At 35.5% G+C, this 25,945-nt stretch overlaps 1 protein-coding gene across 1 annotated transcript in view; it reads left to right on the top strand.

The window, feature by feature from the left end:
* Positions 1 to 25,945, top strand: part of PPFIA2 (PTPRF interacting protein alpha 2) — a 305,971-nt gene that overhangs the window by 793 nt on the left and 279,233 nt on the right. Inside the window, exon 2 of the mRNA XM_051609070.1 lies at positions 10,030 to 10,280. Within this exon, the coding sequence (XP_051465030.1) occupies positions 10,032 to 10,280 (249 nt within the window). The 5' untranslated portion in view covers positions 10,030 to 10,031. The remainder of the gene's footprint in view (positions 1 to 10,029; positions 10,281 to 25,945) is intronic.

Raw genomic sequence — 25,945 nt, forward strand, 5'->3', positions numbered from 1 at the left:
CTGGTTTTATCAGCCTCTATGTCTATTTACAATTTATAAAAAAATAGCTTGTAAATGCAAAATATCCAGAATGATCCAATGAAATGAGTTTTCGAGCTGATGTCACTGTGGACAGGCTAGAATGTATGGTAGTTAGATTTCTACTTCTTCCTCCTGCAGCAAAATTACAAGTAACTTGAAGTCACTCCTCAACCTTGGTGTGCAAATCAGACATCTGAGTATACAGAAATAACCTTTTAAAAACTATTAATGGACAGAAAGGTGAGGGAATGAAATTAGATTCACATCAAAGGTGGTCGCCTTCAAGGTGAGCAAAATGAATGTTTGTCTAAGAGCCCTTGTCAGGGAGAAGCCAAGTAGTATTCTGGCTTCTTGTTTCCTGAGCTTACCCAAATGAAAGAAATCTAGCAGGTGAATTATTCCCAGGGTGCATGAGATTGCAGACATGTTTGTTTCAGCGTTCACTTTAAAAAAAAATAATAATTCCAAGACTCTTGGGCAATTGAGATAACAGAAGATGTCAAATAGGGTGGGGTCCAATGAGAAGAAAGATGACAACTTTTCAATTTTCTACCTCTATAGCATAAGTACCACAGAAATTTCATGGAGTTTTAGAATAAGTCAGTATTGAGGATGTACTTTGCCACCTGGTGTGTACATGGAGCTATATAAGAGAATTTCCATCAATTTACTTGTTAATGGAGTAGCTCCTGGAAAGGAGCTTTATATAGCTCTTGACCAAGGGTAGGCATATCCCGTGCTGTTTGTTCCAGTTTTTGTCCATTCACTCATCTGGATGTCTAAACTGGACTGCAGAATTCCTAATTGAGCTAATACTGAGTTCACTCTTAATGGAGACATAATGCATCTTACATTATTGATTTGCTGTGACATTTTTTCATACAACCTGAAACATCTGAAATGCAATGACAATGAACCATGTTATTTTCCTTTCTCATAGAACAGATCACAATTATTGCTTTTTGCCAGTTAAATGTTGAGTGAAGAAGGGAAACCTGTTCGTGATTTCTCGTAATATTGTAGGCAATGGTTACATAGCATCCAGTGTGCTCCCTAATCATACATTATGTACATTTGTGATTTTTATGCTCCCATTTGGAGGTAGTACAATGACAGGAGCTGCCTAAGTTAGTGACTTTTTTCTGCACTGATCCCAGCCCACTGAAGTCCATTGTAGAATTTCCATTAATTTAAGCAGTTGTTGGATTAGGCTCCATGCAAATGATTGGAGAAAACACTGAACTAGGAACCAATCGACCTGGAATAGATTTTGCAGTAGATGGTGTAGTAGATACACAATGGACAAGTAAGAGAGTATATTTAGAGAACTTTAATGTGCAGCTTCACAGGCTGCCATTCTGCATGGCTGTGATACATGGGCACTTCAGTTCTAGAGTAACTATTAAAATCAGTGCTTACACTTTGTTTCAACTTAGAAGAATTCTAGTTGTTACATTGCCTAGAAGTCTTTTTTTTTTTTTAGTGAGTATGTATGTCATACATGGATTTTAAGGGAAGCAGTAATTTATCAGTATCCTGCTCCCACTTCAGAACCTCTCAGAGGGTTTGGGATAGTCGTGAGGTGCTACACAGGTTCAGTGTCTGTTGCAGTCCTTGAGAGTTCTGAGCACTTTGTGTGCTCCCGGGCCAAGGGAATTTTGACATCATGGCTCCTCGTGAATCTAAGATGCAATGTTTGTGTATTAACAGTAAAATGCTGATGGCTTAAAGTAAATGCATATTACATTGAGGGATTGCTTTACTTAGCATTCAGAATAGTGAGTAAAGTGGTACATTTTTACTGCAGAGATTCTAAGTTCCATATCAATTAAACTTCTGTTTTTAAAGAAGAGAGGCATATTTTTAAAGTCTTATTTTTATTGACTTAGGTCAGTCAAGCATATCTTTAAATTTTATTACTACAGGGCAAGTCAGCCTTTTTTTCTGGCAAAGGACCACAGAAGTTCTTTGTTTTGTGGTTCTTTTTGTTTTCTTTTTTGTTTGTTTGGTTTGGGTTTTTTTGTGTGTTAAAGACATATATAACACATGTTTACATACTAATGGAGTATAAGTAACCTTATGGTCTTTCCCTCCACTCCTTCCTCTTCTTTGCAGCCTTGGCTGTATGGGAAGCATTGCACAGAACAATGTATGTGTGAGCTTATTCTCTTTTCTTGGACCTCTGTGGTGTTGAAGGTCTGGGACAGAGAAGTTTAATTCACCACTTGCAATTCCTAACATGCACTGAAAGAAACTGCGGCTCCCTTGATGTTCTTTCTTGGATGCCTGCCTTCTCTCATATATAGCTTAGCATGCCTTCAGTCATATCCCAACAGAGAAAGGTAGCTGCCACTTAGTAGTGGGTTGCTGCTAATGTAATTAACTGGCCTGTTCCTCACCTGCTCCTAAGAAACAGGATGGTTAATGGAGATACTAATTATGTTTTCCCTCTCTTCTTCCATTCCTCCCTTCTTTTCTGACTCAGTTTTTGGGGGAGGGGTGGGGGGACAACAGCCTGTGGTTGTCCTCTAGTAGCACAACGAGATGCATGAACTTGCTAGGTGTATGGTTGGGCACCAGCTGTATAATTAAGTAGGATTAGAGATGTCAAATTAGGAAACCAAGCTCGATACTTGAAGTAGTACTTCTTAATCTTTTTCTCCTTTTTCCAGTTGTCCAAAGTCTTAGTGCTGAAATCGTTAGTAAATTACTTAAGTGGGAATTTACTCAAACTTTGCAAAACTTGGTACAGATTTCTGAGTTAATTCCATTCAACACTATGTATCTTTCTTTTGAGAAGAAAGCAAGTCTGTGTTTCTTGGTTCTCGGGTTTGTTTGTGGGTTTGTTGTTTTGTTTGCTTATTGTTTGTTTTGTTTGTTGTTTGGTTGAGTTTTTTTGTTTGTTTGTTTTTGAGAGAGAGTGGTGTTAGGAAAGCTTTTGATTTTATCATGATGAGAATATGGTGTATTCATATTATTATTTCTCATTATTGCGTAGTCAGAAAACTTCATAAATGTACCAAGCACATCATGCCTCTCTGTATATTGTAAACATTGACTTGATAAGATTGTAGCCTTGAATTGGAACAACTAAGAACTAATGGGAAACTAGGAACAAGCATAGGAAAAATATTTTTTTTATATTTACTGTTTCTTCTCTTGTGATTCTAGAAGGAGCATACACCACTTATCTGCTGTCATACAGTACATATGTGTTTCCCTACTAAGCTAGGATTCCACTGTTTTTTCATCATTTGCTTTATTGCAGTTCGTGGGTAGGTTAAAAAATATAAAGCATTAACATCTTTCTTCAAATCTTGCTTTTGTTTAAACCATTTGAGTGATAAGGAAACTCAGAAAATAAGCAAGGCCATACGCTTTAAGTTACAAGACTTTTTTAACTTTCAAATACAAAATGTTCTGAGACATGGCACCGTATCATCAAAAACAATATTTTCGGGGGGTTTTGTGTGTGAATGTTTTCTGTCAAAGGGTAATTGCCTACATTTAAAAAAATAACCACAGATATTTGTTTACCATTTGGATATCTAAATTTTATGTGTTCATTTCCCATCATCTTGTGGTTGTGTTTTCAGCTTTCTCTGTTTTGTAATTTGTTTATTTTTTGTGTTTTTGTCTCTGTTTTTTTAAACATTATTCAGAACTTGTGACATTTAGTGTGAATAGCAGTAACTGAAAATGTGGCCATGCTTGTAATCAAGCACAACTGAGGTTTATTTTTTTATATTTTTCAATGACAATTTTGTTTATTCTTTGTAGAGATCTGCCAAGCATGTAAAGCCCCAAATTCTCCATCAGGCATGCCATCCTAATAAAATAAACTTGTTTTGTTTTGTTTGTATGAATGTAATGAAATGAGCCACAAGGTGAGGTTTTAGTCTTGGGGTTTTTATATAAAATTTCCTTCCAGCCTTATTGAAAAATATATGACATTTAAGAACCTGTGTGTTAAATAAGTTAGTTATTTAAACTTAGAGCTCTCTCAAGACACTTGAAGTTAACCAGTGTGGAAGGGACCTTTGCGTGTCATCTGTGCCAACAGCTTGACCAATGCAGGGCCAGCTCCAAAGTAAGATCAGGTTGCTCAGTGGTGGAGATTCTTCTTTTAAAAAGAAGGTTCAGTGATCATTGTAAATGTATCAAGTTTAAGGCAGATATCTATATACTCTGATTTTACTTGTGTTTCATCACATTACCTGAAAATTGTAAGGGAAGCTTCTTTGCCATTTAGAATTGTGGCAATGCAATCCCAGCTTTTTCTTGTAAGCTTCAGAGAAGGCATTGTGATGCTTCAAGTGCATTGTTTGTTTTTACTCATCCCTCCTTTACTTCTTACTGTCAGCTCTGAATTCTTTTCCCCTAATAGGACTCATTGAAGGTATGTGACTGTAATTGCCTTGCAGTAGTTGATAGGAATCATACAATTAATTTGTTTGGGAAAGACCTTTAAGATCATCAAGTACAACTGTTAACCTAGCACACTGGAATGAAAAGTAATACTACCCTGGGATAACAAAAAATTTAACATTGGAGGTGGTACATGCAGACCAAATGGAGAAGTTAAGATACATGCACAGATTTGGTGCACATAGTTTTGCATTGGAATCTCAGTTTGCATATGGAGGACCTAGCAACCTGTTACACTGTATAAAACGAGTTCAAAAGAGTAGAGGGCTGGGAGGCTTCATCCTGATCTTTGTTCTTTTGAGGCTGTCTTTGGTTATATAGTAATATAATGTCATTTGTATGACAGGGAAACGGGGTCTCAGATATTTGGCTGATAAACACAGTTAGTAAATGTGGAATATCCAGATGTCAGTTCATGACTGTGTAGTTTGTTCAAAAGTTCTGGTTTAGAAAATCAAGTCCTGTGAGCCTAACCAGTCTTTGAAGCAGTAGGAGTGGAGAACAAAAAGGAAGTTTATAGATGGTCCATTATTTATTCTGATAAGTTTTGTTCTGAGTAGAAATGATATCTATATTAGTTAATAGTAATTGTACACTTGTGAAAAATACCTGCCACATGTGCATGGACATGTTATTCTTGAACTGTATGCATATCCAGTAAATCCAGGATGCATCTGATCCATTTTTATGAAAATTGATTCATGCATACATAGTGAAATGTATCTGAAATGGTTAAAAAGTCTGTAACCACAAAATACATGTGGTAGGTATAAAATATAATAGAAGAAGGCCTGCCAATAGCCTTATTCTGACCGTTTAAGAGCTATAGCATCGAATGTGGCTGTGTCACCCCTAGGAAGACAGTTCAAAAAGGCATATATTTTTCACAAAAAGAATGACCAATTCTAGTTATTTTACTAAAGAGATCTCTTTAGGTGTTTAATAGTTGAAATCTTTCCTGTATGAAATATGCTTGGACTTAACACAGATTTATGGTCTGTGATTAGTGGGCCAAGTAGTTGCAGTGATTCCTTCTGATTTCAATGTATAAAATATTTGAGTTGATTATATTACAAAACCAGAGTAAAAATACTTGGGGTTTTGTAACTTTTTCGTCATCAAGGTTAGCTTTAAAATTCAAAGTTACACTGAAGGAAAATCAGAAGTCACTTTCTTCCCCCATTAGAAATTTGAAAATATAATTGAAATTATTACAGGTATGACCACGTTAGCAATTAGACCTAACTGTTCATAGCCATAATATTTTTATTTTGTGTTTTACTGTGAATCCCTCAGTTGTTTCCTTCTGCACTGTGTTGGTTTGGCTCTCTATGTGCTTTTGGTGTGTGCAAACTAACTTCCTTTCAGCTATAATTAAACTAGAAGCTTGCTTTTAAATCTAATGTCCTGACCCCATGCATGGACCACATCATGTGGTTAACCAAGGTTTGTCTAATACATGCACAGCATCAGAAGGCTCTAGAAGCTTCAAAAACTCTTATAATTCCCTAACATGATTCACTTGCCCTCCTATTTGTCCTGAGCTGCCATCTGCTCCTGAATTGTGACCAGTCTGTTTGTTGACACTTCTTTCTCTATTTACTTTTGTTAGTTTTAAGTCCTTTGTCTGCTTACCTACCCTAGCTTTTATTGCAGCCCCTCTTAAAGAACCTCCCTGTTCTTTTTTCCTTCTTTTTTTTTCTTCTTTGAAAATTCTTAAAATATTTTCAGTATTTTGATTCTTTTCTGCTATCAAGCAGGAATTTCATAAAGGGTGCAATAAGGTCCTGGGGAAGTGGCTTTTTTTCTTGAACATGTGCTGGAAGAAGGTCAGCATTTCTTGGGAACAGCATTAAATGGTGGCAGCCTCGGGACATTGAAAGCATCCCATCTGCTGGCAGGTATGAGTGATAAATGCCAGATAAAGTTTTAAAACAAAAAGAAAAAAAAAAAAAAAGGAATGCTTTTCTAAAGGCAGGAAGACAAAAATAATAACAAAACACAACAACATGACATATATGTTTTTCATTAAGAGCTACAAGAGATCTTTATTTGGGAGCCCCACAGTAAACATGCAGTTGTTTGATGATTTGTTCCTTTCTTCTCGGTTGATGACCTGGGAATATCCTGAGAAGCCACATTCCCTTCAGCATTGTGTCAGGAGCCTATCCTCACTGTTGTCTCCCACAAAAGATCCATATGAGGACATGACTTGGGATACCCCTTTCCCATGCATCTCACTGTTGCAAGTATCAATGCATCCCTTTCTGTCATGCCCTACCAGCACTTCTGATCTGGTCTGGGTTAGCATATTGCTTTTCCATATTTGTCTCTAAGCCAAGGGTGGAATTATTCCAATGGAATGGAGTAAGGGCATTGATCTACCTGCTGGAAAGGGGTGTACATCACCAGTCTGATTGCAGGAACAAGTGTACCTTTTAAAGATTCTCCTGGGGCTTTGAGCTGTGGGAGAAAACTTCCAAATAGCAACAGCCTACATCAGGAACTGCCCACCCATTCCCTTCCTTCTCTGTGGTGTTACTCGTAACCCATTTTTTTTTCTTGTGCCATGTCAGGTTAAAATAATCACAATGAATGGTCCACTCCCCTTCCTGAATACAGGAGCTTAGAGGAAGAAGGCATGTCAAAACTGACAGGAGCATTCAACTCATGGATTCTGTTGTTCCAAAGCCACTTATATGTATGGTTTCCCACATCCCCATAATGACTAGAGGAGATTTTGTATCTAGTTTAAAAAAATGTGCTAATATAGCAACACCTGTCCCCACAGAAGTTTCCCTACCTATTCCCACACACACACCAGCATGTGTGAAAAAGTGCACCACTGTCACTTAGGCACTGTACCTGAGTAGTGGTAGTGCACGCTGTGCCGTTCAGACCATAAACATGATGTCCATATGGAGGACATTGGAGGTAACTTCTTGAATGATGAAGGTTCATCAGTAAGAATACGCTGGGGCAGGAAGCATGCCCCATGAGAGGTTTGTGATCATGAGGCAGGAAAGGTTCAGTGATGATCTGAATTGTTTTCATTGCTCTTTAAGAATGGGCATGCAGAGACCTTGATCTTCAGCCACCTGCTACATAATGAAAACTTATGATTAAACTAAGCTGGTGGCAGATGGTCCTGGATGTTTTTTTGGTTATCCTTTTGCTCACTGTGAATTTGACCATCCCAAAGTGGTTGGCCACAGGTGGGACCTGGGTAGAGATGCTCTGCAGTGATGGCTGCTTTTCAAGTGAAGTGTACTTCTTCAACTCTGTGAGAGGATTGTGGAGGCAAGACAGTGGCTCCCCCCCTGCTAGTAGTCCTCTCAAGATATCTGTGGACAGTGGACAAAGCAGTTACATTAGCAAAAACTCTGCAAAGGCTGTTCTGCCTCTGCAGGGAAATTGAAGGGCAGGAGTACTAGTTTATTCAAACTGTACTGCTAGTGCAGCTGCAGTTTACTTTTGCCCCATCTATGGTGTCTCATAGTACACACTGTCTATAGCCAGAAGAGGAAATGGTAGGTTCCATGAAGATCAGTTAGTTAAGGTGCAAATGTTTTGAAATTTGAAAATTTTGTTGTGGAGATGGAGGCACTGATGTATTAATATTTTATCAATATAAAAGGACATTGTAGTGCTTTCTAGTGGAGCCTATAGTTTAGGAGAGGCAAAGGTTTCTGGAATAGAAAATTTTGAACCTCCTGAGTAATGGAAATATGTAGTATCAAATCAGATAATGCTGAGTAAATATACCTGGCCTAAATATATTGGAGATGTGAGAAACTTCTCAGTATCAATCACTTCAAGCTATTAACTGCTTCTCTTCCACCTAATAATTACTAAGTGGATAGTAGCCATAAACAACTTTTACCTGGCCTCCAGTTCAGCAGCTTTAAAACCAAGATCAAAACCTATCTGAAATCTCAGTAGTGACTCTATTGCCTGTGAAAGCTACACAGTATTAGCTGATAAATTGTGCTAGAATACTAATGTTTGGTGCCTAATTTGCTAGTTATCACATCTGCTGAAAAAATGAAAATTAAGTATACTAAATTCTGCATCAACATTCAGAATATAAATGAAGGCCAGCTAATATTAGCAAAGCTATGTCGTTTTCCCAGTAAATATTACCAGGAAGCAGTGTTAGAACAAGAACTGCTTGTGACTTAGTGATGGTAGGAGAAGTTGGTTTTATAGGATTAAGTACAGGTGTCTTAGCTCTTTTGTTTGATGGTGTATGGTTTGTCTTAAAGTTACATTCTGTAACCACTAGATCCTACATTTTTCTTAAATACCACTTTCACAAGTTTAATTTTCCCACTTTGGAAAGCAGACCAGTTTTAAGAAAAGCTAAAGGTCATCCATCATAGTATTGAGAGTGAAATGGTGAGAATGCTACATGATGGTGCACTTAACATTGGAAGTATGTCAACAACATGTATTGTTGACAAAGTTGACATCCAGAAGGTCCACAGCAAACTCCTAGGTAAAATATTTTAACTTCCAGTACTTGAACCAAAAACGCCTTGATCCCCCCTCATGAAGTAAAAGGCTTCCAATAGTTACTACAATAAGAGAATCTCCAGAAATTAATCCTTAGTTATGTATAAAATAATGTCTGCTGTATTTCTTCAGTCAAAACTGAAAAATTATTTCTGATTCTTTGGGTGGCTTTCATTGAGTAGGTATAATTTGTTATCAACACAGTCTTTTTCAACTTTTTAAAAAATCTGAGATTTAGACCCGTCATATCTTTTTTTTTTTTTTTTTTTTCCCTGTCTGCTGAACTGAGTATCTCACTGCATTAGCTTCTCCTCATACATGAGCTGAAGTTTAGATATTTACATAAGAAGCTTTATAATTGAGAAACAGGAGTAGGTGATGTTATTTGCTCTACCCAGGACTGGTTTTGGAAACAGACAAAAGTGATTCTGTCCCTGGTAGTTCCATTTGCACAGGATATCACAGGAATGGTAATTAGCAGAGTTTCTAGTTCTTGACCTCTTAGTGAACGAGCTCACTAGAGAATAGTTTTCCCTGAGGGTGGGAATAACTAGATAGAAAAATAGATTAACCTGGCATTGTTAAGGCAGCATGATACTGGATCAATGGTTAGCCTGAGCTGTACTATAGAAATGCCTAGAGCAGGAAAAAAAGGCAATTAATGGCAGCTATTGTCATCAATACCAACAATTCAACAATAACATTAAGTAAGAGAGATCAACACTAAAGGACACCACAATTGCAGAGGAAGTATTTTCTGTCCTTTTAAGAGAGCATTTCTTGCAAAACTATTAATAATTTACAATATCATTTTAACTTCTTTCTGGTTTCATTCTTCTCTCAGTTTAGGAAGCACATTCAAAGTCTTTGCTGTCTGGAATTAGTCACTGTATTTAATCCCTGTCTATTGACCATCTGATTAACATTGAAAGCTCAAAAGTTGAAAGAGGGAACAATGCAATAATCTGCTAAATGTGTCCATATGACAGAGTTAATTCCTCTTATGAAATCCCCTCAAATGTTTTTCCACTGAAGAAGTTTTCCTTGTTTTGTGTTTTTTTGAAGAAATGATGTGTGAAGTGATGCCAACGATAAATGAGGACACCCCAATGAGTCAACGGGGGTCCCAAAGCAGTGGCTCAGACTCAGATTCTCACTTTGAGCAGCTGATGGTGAACATGCTGGATGAAAGGGACCGTCTCCTTGATACTCTTCGGGAGACACAGGAAAGCTTGTCACTTGCACAACAACGCCTACAGGATGTCATCTATGACAGAGACTCCCTCCAGCGACAGCTTAACTCAGCACTGCCTCAGGTATGTAGTTTATGACTTTTAGGTTCACCAGTTTCGTACTTAATGGCACTTACCTTACCCTAATCAGTATTTATTCCTTGAGGTCCAAATTCTGCTCCCTTTGAGGTCAGCTGCAGAACTACTATCAATTTAATAATGTCTGTTTTACCTCTTTGAGACCTGTCTTCTCTTCAAAGGTGTGAGAACGAGTAATGCTGTTGACTTCAATGGGAGCAAGATGAAGGCCTATAGCTACTGTTTCTTTTGGCTGTTGCTCTAGCATTTACAACAGATGAGGGATCATTTAAATTTAAGATGTAATGGTGGGAATGAAAAAAAAAAAAAGAATGAGGATGTTCCCTGTATAATTTATTCCAGATAAGAGTTTCTAAATAGTTTTATAACAGATAAAACTACATTATGTAGGTTAAGTAGCAAACTACACACAAAAAACCCCCAAAACAACTGATATCTTAATATTTTTAGTATTTTAAAAAATAAGTTTAAAAATTTCATTATATAAAATAGTCTTGGCCTTTTTTTAGGAACTGAAGAATGCATTACCTCAGTGAAAATAATAATATATTTATATAAACCTTTGAAACATAATATCATAACATTCTATTTTAATATACTGGTCCTAAAAGCAAGGAAACATCTTAGTTCAATCTGTGTATCTGGTCAAAGATTTGAAATAAACCCTGAGTCAAAAGGCAGTTTTTCTCCATATTATTTTATTTGCATCTTCCAACTGTCTCTGGCCAGAGAATTTGATTGTAAGCATGAGTCCCTGGGCATGCTTGCATGGGCAAACTTGTAAACTTTGTAAACTATTAGACAGTGGCTAGAGAAGAAGGAAGGATTCAGCTCTGTGATTGGAAGAAGGAGATGGTAAGGATGGATCAAATTGGATTCAGATTTGATCATATTTGAATCATTAAGAAATTTCTTAGTGACAGAAGGAGGAAAAGGCACTCACTTGAGTAGTGAAAAAAAGTGGTTGCATAAGGACTAACCCCAGCAGGTTATTGGAGTATCTTGGGCTGAAAAAGAAAAAGGGACTGTCATCACTTGAAGAATAGCTTTGGCAACTTCAGCGTTAGCTCCACGCAATAAGAGTGACTACACTTGGCTTGGGCAGCTGAGCTTCTTTTCCACTGTTGTCTCTCAATAGCAGAGTGAAAAAGAATAAATAAAAGACAGCATTAATCCTTTATTCAAAGATTTACTGCTAGAAATCTGAAGAAGAGAGGAGGTTTTGCATCTGTGAACCACTGTTTGGTTTGTCACTTAGTACAGAGGCACTCTCCAGTCAGCCTATGGTGAGATATTTCTGTTGAGCGCTGGCAGGTGTCTAAGCCTTTATCTTTCTGTGTCTCACATACGTAAAACTCCTGCTAAAAAGCAGGAAACTAGCTAGGGAAAATAATATTCAGCATAAATGTGATACAGAGAGTAAAAAACCAGAAATTCTAAGGGACAGGATCATTATATGTTTTTTATCTTTATTTTTTTGCTAGTAAATGTTGGTAGTGTGTGTTTTTGAATGATAGCTGTACACCCCCTAAAAGTAACTGATCTCTCAGGTGAACACTATGCTCTACCGTGTACCATTCAGAATGTGTATTTCAGGTAACATTCATCCATATATTTAAGTAGAGATGTGGGTTTCCTGTACGAGAAACTTTGTGACATACTGCTTACACTTTTTTCCCCCATCAAATAGGTTGTCTAGATCTGTTTCTCTAAGTACACATCACTGGCCTGATACTATAACATTCTAGTAAAATAGCCTTCCAAGAAAATAACTTCCCTCTGACAGCCATACTGTTTAGTTTCCTTTTTGGAGTTGATATTCTACATAGTACTTTTATAATAAATTTTGTTTAGTGTTTTATGTATGGCAGGCTTGCATGGCTGGCTGGCTGATATAGCCCTATGTCAAAATGCTACCCAGTACTTTTATTGTGGAGAGGAAGAATTCTGTGTTCACTCATTTAAGAGAATACATAAATATGCAACAACAATGCAATAGCTATAGAATTATTATTATGTAGTTGTAATATGACATCTAATTAATATGCTTTATCAGAATTTTTTTTGGCTCTTGATTTCTTGAGTTATTTTCAAAATTCAATTATTTCTTTGCATGTAGAAAGTGATTAGAAAGATACACATTCTGAAGCATTTTTGTTAGGACACTGGTTTTTATTTATTGACTTAAACAGTTAAAAAAACATTGAAAAGTCTTGTCTGGTTGGAAATATTAAATAATTAAAAAATTTAAATATGAAATTTGAGTTATTAGTGCTGTTACAGCTACAGCTATTAATATGACTGTAGATGGCTTTAAGTTTTTACACTGATCTATACTGCAATAGAATAATGTATAAAGTTCACGATTTCTTTCAAATTTGAGTTAAGAAATATAGTTGTCTAGTTAATTGCTGTTAGTGAAGTAATTTTTATTTCTGTTAGTTTAACAGTCTTAACTTTATGAAAATTGTGCTTAACTGTTTAAGGAAAGAGGAAAAAGGTGAGTAGGCAATTACAGACCAGTTATACTAAATGTAGTAATAGTGAAGACTTTAAAACTTATATTGGAGGAAAAACTAATAATCATAAGTCAAAAAAGTTAACAACAATATGACAAGGATTTACCAGAATTACCTATTTACAGAATAACTCAAAGTCACTCTTCGGTACCAGAACTTTAGAGTATGGAACTCCGATATCCCTAAAATATCTTTAAAAGACATCTTTAAAAGTGGCCCCATTTAAATTACTAGTAGAGGTAAAGTGAGTAAGAAAAAGTAATACAATTATGAAGGTAAGTAATAAAAGAGAGAGAGGAAAAATTGTCCCTTATGGTACACATTGACTGAATGGAAGGATGCTAGTTGTTGATTAAGAATGTGTTTTGGGATCAGTTTTGGTAATCTGAGCACAAGGAGCATGCTAGTGTAAATTTTACATGACACAGAATTGAGTTGAACTAGAATTAGTATAACATTACACAAGAACAAGAGTAACAGTGGTGGGATGATATTGCATGGTACAAAGATGAAGGCCCTGCACCTAGCAGTTAATAACAAAAATTTATATTCTGACCTTTTAGGTAGCAGTATTAGAAAGGGAAAATAAATGTTACAGAATGCTTGTAGGCAGCCAATTGGAGGTGGGTGTAAAAAGGGTGAATACTGTTCTGAAATGTATTATTTGCGATATTTATATTAGAAATAGATAAGTACTAATGCAGTTAAACCAAGAGGTGGTTTGAATCTTGTTGTCTGGGCTTTGGCTCAAGTTGGAAGAGATTAGGAAGAAGACTACTAGAACAAAGAGGCAATAACATCTGCATGAAAAAACTAGTTGAAGTTTTCTTACTTCTGGGGAAAACTGAGTTGAGAGCGAACATGAGTGATTTAATAAATTTTCTTGGAGAGGCAGGAAGATGAAGTGACTAGGTAAAGATGAAATAAATTGTTTAACCCAAAAATAATGTTGATGGATAAAAGAGTGAATATTCATGAGAAGAATTTAATTCCTGAGTTATCAAGGAATGATATTCAGAATCTTTCTTTGACAGAGACTGTAAAAACTACAAATTGTTTTCAAGATGAAGCTAGTGTGAAAAGCCTCTGAACTTAACCTAGAACACTCCTTCCTCTTTATTTCAGACTTCATTGTGGAGAGTTTCCACTTTGATGGGATCGTTCACACAAAGAATCAAACATGAGTCTGAATCTTTTTACTAGAACGATTAGAATTATATGATAGTATAGTTGAGAAGTGTTCTGTGCATAATAGGTCTTCAGATATTAAGAATCTAGTTCACAAGAGGTTTTGTTTATTCTTCCCAAAGCTTCCTGTTGACAGCGCAAGCCTCTAAGGGAAGTGTATTTGGGTCTGCACTGCATGTTCCCTTACAACAGGAATTTATTGTATTTAGGTCATGATTCTTGAGTTCAGCAAAAGACACCAGTAATTACCAAATACACTACAACTCTACTGTAATGGGGAAGCATACTTAACAGTATGGTTTTTTGTTTTTTTTTTTTTTATTATTTGGAGTAATATGAGGTCTTTTTTCTGGAGCATAAAAGAGTGCTCTGCTATAACAGGTAGCAACTGTAGTTAGAAGCTGAAACTCCGGTTTTGAGTGGCAGAAAGGTTAAAATGTTCTTTTACAGCTTTCTCAAGCAAATTTCACCCCGATCTTCTCTAAGCTCAATTGTCTAGAAAAATGTAACCTATGTTAGTTGCCTTGTAAACACACATTGAGAAAATACAATTTATGTAATTCTAAAACTTAAAATGAACCATAAAAGTAAGGGGGTATAATAATTATATGAGTTATAATGAGTTATAATAATTATAAATGTTCTCTGATAAACAGGGCTGAATTAGGCCTGTTTTGTGGTTGTTTCATTGTTTCTTTTAGTGTTTCAAAAATAAGTTTCAAGGTGTGGATGATACTGAGGTATTATTTATATGAAGATGTTCATAGATCATCACTCACTAGTCAAATATGTATGGTTTGTTCATTAATAATATTAATAAGAATAAGAATATTAATAATATTCTTACTCGGTGATTTGTCTATAAATTAATCTAAAGTTCACAGAATGACAGAATGGTTGGTATTGGAAGAGACCTCTGGAAGTCATCTTATCTGACACTTCTGCAGGGTTACTAAGAACAGGCTGCCCAGGAATGTGTTCAGAGGGCTTTTGAGTATCTCTGAGGGTAGACTCCACAACCTCTCTGGGCAACCTGTGCCAGTACTCAGTCACCCTCACATTAAAAAGTGTTTCCTGATGTCCAGAGGGAACCTTCTGTGTTTCTGTTTGTGTCCATTACCTCTTGAATATTAGATTAGTAGAAACAGAGGGAACAATGTGACCCAGGCCTGTGGCTGGTTTAATTGCCAATCCTGAGTCAAATTGTGGCAGAGTATATAGCAGAAAAACTTTGCAAGCACTTTTAAAGACTTTAAGATGCTGAAATGGGTCCTGATGGCTGCCAATGTCAGACCAATTTCCCTGATAATTGTCAAAGTCACTCTCTTTCTCCTGTCCTGCACTTAGTATTTAGCAAGACATCACTGGGCTCATTATTAAAGAATTGATGACAATGTGTAAGATCTTTACAGTCTCATAAGTGAGTTGCTTTCAGTTTTAATCTGGACCAATAACAGAATCATATTGCGGATGATTCTGAGAAAATAAATTCCAATTAAGTTTTCAAACACAATGCTTTGATTTTCAATTTGTAAGCTTAAATAACTTTAATAAAAATATTAAAATATTTTCAAGTCCTTTGAATCAAAATAAAATATTGAAATTGTTTTTTATCGTAGTAGTAAAAATGCAATGGTATCACAACCATTTTTTTTGAAACTTTTGTGTTTATTTAATGAAGCCACCATTTTTCATACTAACTGTTGCTAAAGAGTTCTTACACTTCGGAGTTCGTCAGAACCTAGAAGAATGCTGTTGCAGGGCTGAAAAGCCTGTGATAACCACACGTTAAAAGCAATCTTAGTAGGTGTAATATTGTTTCAATTTAAAGTGGTAGATCATCACCTGTATTAATTGACTAGAGCTTTGATTTGTAGTAACATTGATTTTGTTTGGTCTTGAAGAAAAAATCAGGTTTTAAAGACAAAATTCATAGATCATGGAATTTCATGCTATCACTGATATTGCTGTAGTAACAACATATTCACATGGGTATGATATGTTGGTATGTAGCTTTTGTTGCTGTAAAGAATACATAAAATATTCCTTTATTTACCGAGTCTTCCCTTCATGTGTGTTTTGATCTCCTGGACAGTTGCTGGATTTTTGTAAAGAAGGTCTAGGTTTTGATTTCACTGAGCATTTATGTTAGCAGATTTTTTTATTATTATTTTTTTTTTAAATGGCTGTAACTATTTTTGTGTTTAGATGATCAAAATCCACATCTATGCTATGTGTTTTATAGTGCATTTCATTCCAACTAATGAGCTTTCTAAAAGTTAAACATTCAATCTTAATAATATATGATATTTCTATAAGAGAATGGGAAAATTAGGCCATTCAGGAAGGGCAGTTTGTTGTGTAAGATGGATAGGGTGGACCTGGAAATGCTCTGGTTTTGTTTTGTTTTTTTTCTTATGACTGTAGAAAGAGACTTAATGTCTAGCTTGGATGGTTAATTTTAGATAGCTAAACTTAGACAAGATTAATTCCTCTGTGTATGGGTATAAAAACCCCTAAAGTGGACCTTTCAAAAGGACAGCAGTCTATATTTGCTATTCTTTGGTAGAGATCATAGAATACTTTATACTGAGAAGGGACCATTGGAACTCAAGTGGTACAAACCCACTGTAAAGCTGGGCTATCTATCCAGGCCTAGGAGGGTGTTACTGAAATACACATTCATCTAATTAATAGAATCATAGAATAGTTTAGGTTGGAAGGGACTTTTAAAGGTCATCTAGTCTGTCTGAAACAGCATCCTCCTGTGAGGAATTGTGCAGCAATAATAAGCAACTCTATTAATGGTAGCTAGCAAACAAATGTGAAACTTTTCACTTGATGAAATATCTAATGAAAATTTACAACTTTATGAAAGACATTCTAATATTAAATGTACAATAGAATAATTCACTTGCCTGTTTCTATACTAGCCTCTCTAAAATTTTATTTTAAATATCTTTACAGTGAATCTTTACAACAGACAGGGAAATACCCTGAATTAAAGTCACATTTTCTTTTTGGTTTGATAAGGAACATGGAGGGGAAATGGCTCCAGTTTCTTAACCTATTTTTATTTAATTTACTTCCAGCAACTTTGAGTTTATTGTGATTCCAGTGAATCCCTCTGGTGGAGATCCGAGCACCCAGTTCTAATTAACTCTAAAGTTTCAAGATGTTGCAAAAATTTTTTTTTTTTTTTTTTTTCTCTCTAATACATACTATAATTGGCACTATTTGAAAATCTTTCTGCATATAGATAACAGAACTGTTTGGAGTGTGGGACTGCTGTGCTAAAAAGAATCCTTTGATAGCCCCTAGTACCCCACAGGTTTCAGCTAAACTCTAATTGTTAGCTACAATAATTCAGTAATAAAATCAGTAATAGAAATATGCTTGTAATCATTAAGGTTTTATTTCATCTAATACTTATTTAGAAATGTTTATTGGAGGCATGATAGAAGGGAAAATAAAAGAGGGAAATGTAATTACCTTGTTTTATTGAACCAGTTCATGTAATTTGATCAATATTAAGCTTTAACAGGATTATGATTAGAGAATTTTGTTGATAGCCTTGTAATTTCTTCCAATACTGATGAACAATAATTGTTTTATTACCAGGGACAAGAAAGGCAACAGTAAGTCACTAGGGCTTATTCTGAGGTTTTATTTTCTCCTTAAACATGTGTACATATAGTGCATAGATACAAAATTGTGACATCTGTATAGATACATTTCTTGCCATAAATACAAAAATAAAATAGCCCATCAGAAAAAAAAAAACAAACACATTTTTAAATAATCAAAAATAAATTTTGTTTATTTGAGATTGGACACTTGCTAAGCAGTTTAAAATATTTGCTGTTTGGGTAGAAATAAGAATTTGACTCACAGTATTGTTCTTAAAATAGCTCTTATTCTTGTGATGAAGATGGAATTATGGCTTTTCTCCCCATTTTATTTTTTTTTGGCTATGCTGAAGAACATCAAGTACCAATGGCATCCTGTAAATTTGAATGAATAATCAGTATTTCTTTTGAAGTACCAAAAGCTTTCTGTTCTCTGAAGGGCTTTTTTAAGGTCTCCATCAATTTTCTTATATTGCAAGATAAAACATTTTTTCTTACATTTCCAGATAATAACTTTTAAATCATTCCAAGAACTGAAATGGAGATCCTATTCCATGTGAGGTGAAAGTCCTAAGTTTTCTGTCCCAGAAGTCCAGTGAGACAGTCAGTATTCACATGTAAAAATTAAAGCTTAATCAGTTCTTGTTGTCTTCTCTAGAAGATTTCCACTGTCTTAGATTACAGTTGTTCAGGCTACCAAATAAAAATGTCTTAATTTTCAGGTATTCTGAACACATGCAGTTCCTGCTACAGTCAGTGCAAAAGTGTCAAGAATTTGCGAGTGTCAAAATCAGTTTAGATTGCTAAGTATGAACATAAATATTTTTATAAACAAATTGGAATTATGCTTTTTTGCTAGTTATATCTAAACTGTTTATCTCAAGATACGAATAGTAAGGTAAGCATATTGATATGTATGCAAAAGATGAGGCATTAAAGATAACTATTAAATCAATTCTAATAGAGTAAGTATTGAGGGAAGTACATTTTGTTACAGGATTTAAATGTATGGTGGAGAGACAGAGCATCTGGAATACAAAGAAAACTTGGCATTATTAAGTTACAATGGTTTAAGTGGAACACAATGCTGAAATACTAGTTGTATCCAACCTTAAAAACATCTAGGAAAGATTTTGAATATTGCCTTCCTCAGTTACTTTTGGAACATATATACATGGCTGTTTTTTCTACATAAAAGGCAGCAAGTTTTATTGTGGTTGATGACTCCTAAATAACATTATCTGTCAAAATGCATACTGGCTGTATCAGTGGTGTAAGTAGGACAATGCTATAGCTGGCTCCTCTCTAGACTGTCAGTTTTTTTCAAACTGTCAGCTTATTCCCAACAGAATACAATTATAGGTATAATTGTACATACAAGTAATTACTAAAATTCTTTTAAAGTATGAGTTTATTTCTGTACTCTTGTGAGGTTCTGTGTATTCAGTAGCATATTGCAAACATTTACAAGCAGGTGATTTAAAAGCTGTGGACTTTGTAATAAATACTTGATGACAGAAGAAGACTGGTGAAACAGTCCAGCAGAAGAAAAAGCTGGGATACAAGAAAAAAAACACAACAGAAACATAGGTATTTAGAGGAGTAGGATGTGATGAATGCCTGAAGCAAGCAACCAGACTGTACTCCCATGCTGAATGAGGTGGGTGCCCTGGTGACAGAGGTTATAAAGAAGGCAGAGATACTGAATGCCTTCTTTGCAGGATGAAGAAGGAGTTTGCTCTGGTAGATGAGGATTGGGTTAGGGATCAGTTAAGCAATCTGGACATCCATAAGTCAATGGGTCCAGATGGAATGCACCCGTGGTGCTGAGGGAACTGGCAGAGGTCATTGCTAGGCCACTCTCCATCATCTTTGGTAAGTTGTGGGCAACAGGAGAGGTGCCTGATGGCTGGAGGATAGCAAGTGTCACTCCAGTCTACATGAAGGGCAAGAAGGAGGACCTGGCTAACTATAGACCGGTCAGCCTCACCTCCATCCCTGGAAAGGTGATGGGACAACTTGTTCTTGGCACTGTCTTTAGCCAAGAAGGCCAATGGCATCCTAGGGTGTATTAGAAAGGGTGTGGTTAGTAGGTCAAGGGAGGTTTTCCTCCCCCTCTATTATGCCTTGGTGAGGCTGCATCTGGAATATTGTGTCCAGTTCTGGGCCCCTCAGTTCAAGAAGGACAGGGAACTGCTTGAGACAGTCCAGTGTAGAGCCACAAAGATGATGAAGGGAGTGGAACATCTCCCTTATGAGGAAAGGCTGAGGGAACTGTGTCTCTTGAGCTTGGAGAAGAGGAGACTGAGGGGCAACCTCATAAATGTTTACAAATATGTTAAGCGGGAGTATCAGGAGGACAGAGCCAGGCTTTTTTCAGTGATGTCCAGTGATAGGACAAGGGGCAATGGGTGCAAACTGGAGCATAGGAGGTTCCACATAAACATCAGAAAAAACTTTTTTACTGTGAGAGTGACAGAGCACTGGAACAGGCTGCCCAGAGAGATTGTGGAGTCTACTTCACTGGAGACATTCAAAACCTGCCTGGACACGTTTCTGTGTGATGTGTTCTGGGTGATGCTGCTCTTTCAGGGAGGTTGGACTAGATGATCTTTCAAGGTCCCTTCCAACCCCTAAGATTCTGTGATTCTGTGATTTCAGTCTATATCTGCTTCATAAATATTGCTATCAATTATTTTAGCTTGAACTAGCCTCATCAACTGCTACATTAACTATTGATATCTCATTATCTGAATGCTTATAAAAACACATGACTGAATATGAGATAAAAATACAATGGTGCAGGTGAACAGTATAGAGCAGATATGGTTATCCAGTTCCTTGTAAATGAAGTTGTTGCCATAAAAATTGCAAACACCATAGTTTTCATAACAGCTATAGTGGTATTTTTGGATTTGTGGGTTTTTTTCCTAGGTTTCTTGAGAGATACAGTTGTTAACAGCTATAGTCAAGCCTATCAGTGTTTAAGAGGCATTTGGACAATGGCCTTAATATTACGATTTCTCTTGGTAAGCCTTGAAGTGGTCAGTCAGTTGTACTAGATGATCATTGTAGGTCCCTTCCCACTGGAAAAATAAAGCAACTTTATAAAGGTTAACTCTGGTGGGATACTCTTTGCTCATGTCCTTTGAAAATGATGGTAGAGACTCAGGTATTATCAAAGATCAGCACATCAAGACAAAAATGCAAGACAGAAATGCAGCTTCTTGAAAATAAATATTTCTTCTCTATTAAAAGCAAAAAAACCAAACAAAACCAGAATATTTTAGAATCAGCTTTTTAAAGTGTGTTATTCAGGCTATCTTCTATATTAACAAATATTTGCCTATACAAACATGTATTTGCTCAAAACCGTAAAATTATGGTAGTAACATGTTTTTTCTAAAGTACACATAATTTAGCTCTCACTGAAGTCTGTGGGGTTTTCCTGTTGAATCTGAAGAAAACAGGCTTTCTTGTTTGTATTGTTGAATGTTTATCTTTAACATGATCCCCAGGAATCTGAACTTCAATGGATAGAATTAAGAGCCAGGTGGAACAGTAGCCTTATTTTAGATAACATTTCTACAGTCTACTCAAGAATCTGCTGAAAATCATAACTAACTGAGTATATCTAATCCTTTAAGTGTTTGTTTTTTTTTTTTCCTAGCTAGGATCAATTTATGTTGTTTGTTTTAAATTATTGTTGGTCTACTGCATTCTTTACCATTTATGAGTTCTAAACCAACTCAATTATAGTGTGACAGTTAATTTGTTATGACAGTCAATCCTCTGTCAAAACATATAACATTAAATAAATATTGGAGACATACAGCAAGGTCTTATTTTGTGGGCTGGTTCATTTCAAATTATGAAGTAACCAAAGTTACAGATTTATTTATTTTTTTCCATATGTTTGTTGCTGGTTGTTATGGGTTTTTTTTGTGAATGGAAGGAAAAACCAAGGGAAGGAGTAATAACAAAAAGGAAATGAACAAGTAGAAAACAATACTTCTACATCAAAGTGGTAGAACTCAATAAGAAGGATAGAGTGAAAGAGTTTGCCCAGGAAGTAAAGCCCTAGGCCAGAATTCATGGAAGTCAGTATGAAAGTTTTTCCCTTTATTTCAGTTGGTGTTCTTACAGAGCAAATGGTAAAGGAGTAAGCTGAGCAAAAGGGCAGAGAGGCTGCAAAACTGCTGTCCTACTTTTTCATCAGCTGTTTGGCAATGAAGTTACATCCATTATCAAATAATTGCGTTACATATTTAATCAAGTACACACAATAAAGAAAATTTCTGTAGTTTTCTAAGGAGTAATTAATCCTCCATCTTGGAACAGCCTTCCTGTCTATGATTCCTTTGAAGCCTGATCTTCTGCCTGAATAACGCCTGCCATGTCTACAGTTTCATGGGTTATCCAGAATACTGGGCACGTGCTTGAGTATGCAGTGGTTTTTGAAATGCATGCAGGTACTTCTGGAGTTCTTTGGACAGTGTTTTAGACATATCCTAGTGAGATAGGAAAGAAATATGCAGGGGCTGCTGGAAAACATTTTAGTTGAGTATTATGAAACTTCTAGAAGACATTTTGTTTGGCCAAGACCATTTGTGATTGTTAATTTTTAGCTTGCCTACAAAAGTGAATGTACATATTTGCACTATGCCCACATAAAAAGTGCTCCTTGTCATTTTCATTATCAAAACAAGGCTCATGACAGTATTTGAGTCTGCAGTGCAAAATTATGGTTTTTTGTAATTTTTTGCTTTTATAATGACAAATATTGCATGAGAATTGAACACTGAGATAAATACTATGTTCAGAAAAGAGATTTGCTGATTTTCCGGAAAAAAAGTTACTCTTTCATTGGTGCTAATTAATAAATGTGCCATATGGACAAATATGTTTTGGAAATTGAATGTGGTGATGATATTTATACATGAAGTTTGTGTATTATACTGCCTTTACTTAATAATATCAAATCCTGCCTTGACAATGGAAATAATGAATGCACAAGACACTAAGAAATGCTGAACACATTTGTAGTATTTTCTTTTCTAAAAAGTGACCGATGAATACTATCTCATAATCAACGTGTAAGCACATTGTTGTACATTTTTGGTTAAAAAAGTGTAGAAGACAGTACTTATGAAATAATGAACACTAGATTAATTTGTCATTAGCAGTAAAACCTTTATATCAGATGTATTCCAAGAAAAATTGAGGAATTTCAATGTAAGGAATTTCTTATTGTTCAGTAATTTATAGACATTCTTATCAGATCCAGTTAACTGACTATTATTTGAATTGCTGTTTGTATCTGCTATAAACTAACACAATCTTTGTCAGCCAAAACATTTAAAATTCTAACACTGTATCTATGGAGAATAAATCAACTTGTCCCATTTCTTTATCCTGTTTTATTGAATATTCAACTAAGTTCTGTGGCTCATTTTCCTTTTTATCTAACTCTACTTAGGCTCTTAGCTGTAGTAAAAATTTAACTGTTTCCTGTATTAAGAAAGAAATGTGTATTTATTTTTGTGTAGTCCCACTGATTAATTTTCAGTGTGAGCTACTATTACTTCTGGCCACAGCTGTGGCATACAGTTATGAACATACAGTCAACAATCTCATAATATCTCATATATGTTGTATAGATTCCCTACAGATATTCAACATTTGGATGGCATGGATGGATTTGAGCTGGTATTGTTTACCGAAGATGTTAATTTCAAAAAATGTCTCAGAAATCTCAAAAAAAGCTTTCAAGAAGCACATTTTTCCACACAATTTAACATATCTGTGCATTTATAAATTCTCACATTAAGTCATCAGAAATAATATTGTGCATGGGCAGGTGGTTTTATTTCCATGCAAATAGAAACTTCTGTATACTTTATAGTGATCAGTGAAAATTATTTGGGAGCCTATATGTATGCCTGAAAGATGATAATCTGACTTCTAAAGCAAATGGTTATATAAGACATCAAATAACCTGAATCAGACTTGCTAAAATGTATACATTTTCACTAAAAATATATTTCTAATTTCACAATTTCAGCTGGTTACAATCCTTTATAATTTAGTCAGGCTTGAATCTGAACTGTACACTGGCAGTTATTTTCTGTTTGAATACATCCTTGATAATTTTGCATCTTAATTTTGTATTACAGAGCTGTGATAGCTGGGATTAACAGAAGATCAGTAATTATTTAAGGTAATAGAAAAAAAAAAAAAGAAAAAGATCTATGTTAGAAGGTACAGAAAAAGCGATTTTTCTTGCTGTAAATTATAGCAGGAAGGTTGGAACCTCATCTTAATGTCCATTCCACAGCTTAACCATTCTACAATTTGTATTCTCAGACATTAGAGAAACAAGAAGAATCTCTGGATGGAATAAAGCAGAAAGTATTTGTCTTCTAGAAAAATACTAGCAAATAGCTATGAAACATCTGAAATGCTACTTGTCCTAACCCAATGCTGCATTTTTAGTCCATCATCATGACCTTTCTTTATTTTCCAAAGTAACTTCCCTATAGAACCTAATTTGCATGGTGACAACAATGATATGCTAATTATTCACTTAAAGAAGACACAGTGTTTCTTTTACTCATCGTTTAACAAAGAAAGAGTCTACACTTAACAGATGTTTTTAGATTTATTTTAAAGATGCCTCCCAGATGAGAATAAAATTTTTAATTTTCACTGGTTATTTAAGCAACACAAAAAAAGTACTTTTTTTGAAGTGATATGGCACTGAACTGAACATAGAGCACAACTTCTCTAGGCCTATGCATTTAGAACAGTTTTAGCTTTGCAGTTCTTTCTTGGATTTTTCTGGAGATGGATGAATGAACTCAGGCATAACATATACGCAGGTATTGCCAAGTTCATAACCCTATAGTGCTCATTTCTAGAATGCACACACACCAGCTGCTCACAAAGGATGTCAAAGACCTTAGAGGAGTAACAGGCACTGTTCTTTGAGATCTCCAGAATGCTTTCCTAGACTCCTATAATTTGCAGCTGAGGGCAGGTTTTCAACCTCAGCGTATATGCTGCTCCTAAAATAGAAGTGTTTGTGTTCCAGACCTGGTGTAGTTGCTTTTGAGCCCATGTAAAAGTAAAATAAGTAAATAAATGAAATCATAGCATGGACTTCTATCTACTTTGTGGGTTTTAAAAATTTGTTAATTTAGGACATCACCAGCTGATATTCCCACCTTCACCAAGAAAATCAGCCGTGCTATTGCTTTTTCAGCAGGAAAGTACTTTATATAATATATATATATATTATGCATACATGGTATTAATTAACTACAAGCTGCTAATCCAGGTGCACTTAAACATCTGAAAGCAGATATGACCAAGTTGAGTAGCAAGATAAATTTAGTGGACTCACCAATTCAAGTATTTTCTTCCAAGTAAGAAGGAAAAAATTAAAAGATAGGATTCTATGGAATGAAAATACTTTTTGGGTTCTCTTAATTACTCTGCTGCTGAGAATAGCAAAAGCACATTATATATTATCCTTGCAAAATTGTTCTGTTGTCATTTTTTGCACAGAATATATCCTTGAGGAAGAGAGCAGCCTGCCTACCTGTTTTTCCATGAGTAAGTTGTGACTCATGATTCTTGTACATTGTCCTCCAACAATGAGTTATTTTATGAGTATAAAGTGTATGAAGAACCTGTGACACAAGTCAAAATCACAGAAGATACTGTTAGAATATTCTCATGGAAGGTTTTACATTAACAGAATTTTAAATGGCTTGTAACTACTTCTGCTTTAAAAAGGATGGTGCTCCACATGCTGAACATAAGTAATATATTTGTTTTTCTGACAGGGTGGCCATTTTGTAATGCAGTAGTATAAGTTATAGAATTTGATTATGTTGTACCCTCAGTATTCTTCAGGATTCTTCTTTAATTTCTAGTAGTGAAATAGATACCAGTATCTATTTAGACTCTTACTGGAGATTTAGGTTCCTTTCCCCCATGTCCAAATTTTTTCTGCAGCTTTTTGCTTCTGAAAGCAATTTTTGCACTCATAACATACACACTTGTTGGAAGCAGTTTCAGTTTTACTTACTCATGAGAGCAGATTTACATGGAGTAGTGATAAAAGACTGATAGCTGCACATCCCCAGCCTTGCATATATGGCCATTGCTGGGGCTGTTCTTGTAGTAATAATACACATGTTAAATTAGCTGAGAATTTCTATTAAAATTCAATTGCTACTGCCCAAAAGTTTCTAATTACTTTTATAAAAACCAAATAAATCCAAAATTAATCTGATTGCATAATAAT

Source organism: Apus apus, chromosome 1 (assembly GCF_020740795.1).
Source record: "Apus apus isolate bApuApu2 chromosome 1, bApuApu2.pri.cur, whole genome shotgun sequence".
Lineage (NCBI taxonomy): Eukaryota > Metazoa > Chordata > Aves > Apodiformes > Apodidae > Apus > Apus apus.